General features: G+C 38.9%; 2 protein-coding genes across 2 annotated transcripts in view; one reads left to right on the top strand and one right to left on the bottom strand.

Annotated features, from left to right (window-relative positions):
- Positions 1 to 1,438: 1,438 nt before the first annotated feature.
- LOC118757075 lies at positions 1,439 to 1,811 on the bottom strand (the record flags this gene model as incomplete). Its single annotated transcript, XM_036491812.1, has 1 exon — positions 1,439 to 1,811. A coding segment is annotated over exon 1 (352 nt), but the record flags the coding sequence as incomplete, so codon positions are not given.
- Positions 1,812 to 1,870: 59 nt separating this feature from the next.
- Positions 1,871 to 3,436, top strand: part of LOC118757074 (focal adhesion kinase 1-like) — a gene marked incomplete at its 3' end in the record, with an annotated part of 2,152 nt that continues 586 nt past the window's right edge. Inside the window, exons 1-4 of the mRNA XM_036491811.1 lie at positions 1,871 to 1,956; positions 2,082 to 2,223; positions 2,296 to 2,500; positions 2,556 to 2,692. Of these exons, the coding sequence (XP_036347704.1) occupies positions 2,139 to 2,223; positions 2,296 to 2,500; positions 2,556 to 2,692 (427 nt within the window). The remainder of the gene's footprint in view (positions 1,957 to 2,081; positions 2,224 to 2,295; positions 2,501 to 2,555; positions 2,693 to 3,436) is intronic.

Below are 3,436 nucleotides of genomic sequence, written 5' to 3'. Positions count from 1 at the left end.
TACAGTTTCTGAAATACTTTTTACGGTTTCTGAAGTACAATTGACTACCCTGAATTACATTTTACTTTTTCTGAAGTACAATTTACTATTCTGAAGTACATTTTAATATTTCTGAAGTACAAATGACTATTCTGAAGTACATTTGATGCTTTCTGAAGTACTCTTGGAAAAGGTGTAGAGCTTGGTATGGAGATGTATGAAATCAATCACAAGGTCATGAACAAAAATTGGGGCTGTTTGAAAAAGGGGCGTGGCACATGCTATACATACATACGTGTATGTATACAAACCGAATTTTTCATTCTACATTTCCCGAAAAATGGTCATGGAACAGGACTCTAACATGGTATGGAGATAAATGAAAGCAACCGCATAGTCATGGAGAAAAATTGTGGTTATTGGAAAAGGGGGCGTGGCTCCTCCCATACAAAACGAATTATTCATACTGCACATCTCTAGCAGTGTTCACGATAGAGTACTGGGATTTGGCGATTAGGGTATCCCTATCCTAAAATAATTGTCTAAATTTTTTTATTTTAGAATTTTTAGTAAATTTGTATGAAAAATGTAATATATAAAAATATCGGGTCACGGTGTTTGTGGTCGAACTGGATTGCAACTACTTCAGCTGGAAGACCGAAGCATATTCCGTACGAGAAAAGTGAAGTTTATCCCCATTAACTTCGAAAAAGATCCCAGCTCCTGGGCCAGAGTCAGTGTGTGAGTTCGGGCTCAGTGTTGCAATTAAACCAGCATTCCCCCTCAGGGAACTCAGAATTATAGACACAAGTGCTCAAAAATCTTCGCCTCACTCAGTGTCAGACCAACATCCGTTTCTTTTTAGTCTGCATGTGGCCTTCCCCACGTATGAAGACACAAAGTGACGGTAAGTGCGGCAGTGCGTCAAGAGCACTATATACCACTCGAAGAAATTAAAGTTAAATGAAGAGGCTATCAAGCAACTATTTTGATTCTTTACTATCGAAACCAGATGCATTGTCGTGGACCCCTACTTACAACTCATGGACCCCCATATTTTTTTAACGCCAACGTAGACCCCCGTCGAGTCTCCCGTGGACCCCTGGGGGTCCACCTGGACCACTTTGGGAATCATTGACGTATACTTTCTACCAGTGGAGAAATAATCGGTAGAGAAGAGTTACATAAACGAGCTACTGGCTAGAAAATTTTTATATAGTGTTAATAACGGTATTTAATAAAAAAAAAACGAATAACTAAAAACCGAAATAATGCATATGACAAAAAACGAAGTAAAGCATGCATGCACAGTTTCGGTTGAAACCGAAATAATGTCTAAATGCAAAGTTTCCATAAGCGCAATTTCGGTGCTCTGTAAATGATACCATGACCTAACTACTGTAAAATCTCATTATATAAGATTACTTTTCCCTTAACTTTCGAAAGCAGATTTAAATACCTTTTACTATGGCCTGCATTTCTCTGTATTCCTTAAGATTCATTGGCAAAGGAGCGCATCTGAACCCAGCTGGAAAATCCTTTTCCAACCTTATAAAACGATTGCCACCTGCATACAATAAGGGCAAGCATGCACCCTCATTCAAGCGCGTCTTCAACCAGTTGTCAAAATACAAATCCGCCATCAGAATATGTTCAATTTTTGCGCCTTCAAGATCACGCCAATAGGCAATAGTTGTTGTGGGCGACAAATCTGTATAATTCCATTGTTTATTAAGCCAACGACAATATCTATCCCATCCATCGCTGAACTCAACACGAAAGTTCACATCCGAGGTCGGATAGCAACGCATGCTTATTAATTATTTTTAACTTTCTATCTTTAGGCTAAAGCGTGGCACTCTGCTCCTCTATTGTTACCAGTTATCCACAGCTTTGAGTTATTTGGAATCTAAGAAGTTCGTACACAGAGATATTGCGGCACGAAATGTGCTTGTGAGTTCGCCGACGTGTATCAAGGTAAAACACGTTATTTATGTATACACAAATTTTGATTAAGTATAAAAGTTTAAAATTTTTTTGTGTCTAACAATTTTGTTGATTTGCTCGTTTGATTGAGTTTATTGTGTGTTTTTAATGCATAGCTTGCTGATTTCGGTCTCTCACGTTGGGTGTCGGATCAATCATATTACCATTCGAGCATGTGTATTTTGCCAATAAAGTGGATGGCGCCAGAGTCGATCAACTTTCGTAGATTTACAAACGCAAGCGATGTTTGGATGTTTGGTATTGCCGATATAGATGCATACATATGTATATTTAATCAGTGCATAGTATATAACTATTTTCAATTTGCAGGTGTTTGTGCATGGGAAATTCTTATGCTGGGTGTTAAGCCATTTCAGGGTATCAAAAATAGTGATGTCATTACCAAATTGGAAAATGGCGAACGTTTACCGTTGCCAAAAGATTGTCCGCCGCGATTGTATTCGCTTATGTCACAATGCTGGGCGCATGAGCCGTCTAAACGACCTACGTTCCAGAGAATTAAAGAAACTCTCTAGTAAGTGAGCTGGTGGTCGTGCAGTTTTAAATACTAAAATTTATTTTTTTTGCAGTGAAATTTTGGTGGATGAAAAAATTAGCGATTCTGAGACGATGCGGCGCGAAAACCGCCGTGTAGCAGCAATGTCTTGGAGTGGCTGTGAAGGCGATGTACCACCAGTAAAACCAGCTAGAACTCCCTTCGAAGGAGGTACTTTCATAAAAAGATTTATATTTGCTATACAAAAGGATTTTTTGTTTAAGTGAAACTTCTTTGGCGGCGGCAGAGCATTTCGCCCCCTCTAAAGTTAAGATTAAAATCAAAATTTAGATTAAGGGGTGTTTTTTTTCCGGCCACTTTATCGTCTCGATATACGAGTTTTCGTTTTCTCATCTGCGCATTAATTTCTCGAATCGATAAATTGTTGATCACCCGATGTAGCCTTTAAAAATGTGTACCCAACTTGAAATTTCGGTTTGGTTTTGGTCCTTGATTCAGATATATTAGATATTAGGTTTGTTCCACACGAGCCCGCGGGTACTCGCGGGTGCCCAAAACAGCCCAGAAAGTGTTCCTCCCGCTAGAAAAATAGGTAAAAGAGAGGGAATACCTTCCACTTTTGGATTGTAAATGTCTTCTTCTTCGTGCCCGAAACAGCCCGGAGTTTTTTTCCGGGCAGAAATGTGCAAGAAGTACATTTGAAATAACAGCTGTTGGTTGTGCAAAGAACGTAGATAATAAGAAGGGACAACTCGTTATAATTGTAGCGAAAGTGAGTAACAGGGGCGTGCCTTCTCTTTTCATTCAATCAAGAAACGTACTAGAGCAAAAGAGAAGGCACGCCACTGTTACTTACTTTCGCTACAATTATAACGAGCTGTCCCTTCTTATTATCTAACTTCTTTGGTTTGTGTACATGCGATAGCAAACTTTGTAAAATACAAAAATTAAAAA

The sequence above is a fragment of the Rhagoletis pomonella genome, unplaced genomic scaffold (assembly GCF_013731165.1).
Source record: "Rhagoletis pomonella isolate Grant_MI unplaced genomic scaffold, Rhpom_1.0 Rhpom_scaffold_14125, whole genome shotgun sequence".
NCBI classification, from domain to species: Eukaryota; Metazoa; Arthropoda; class Insecta; order Diptera; family Tephritidae; genus Rhagoletis; species Rhagoletis pomonella.
The sequence above is the reverse complement of the archived record's forward strand: the minus strand, read 5'-3'. Positions and strand labels throughout refer to the sequence as shown.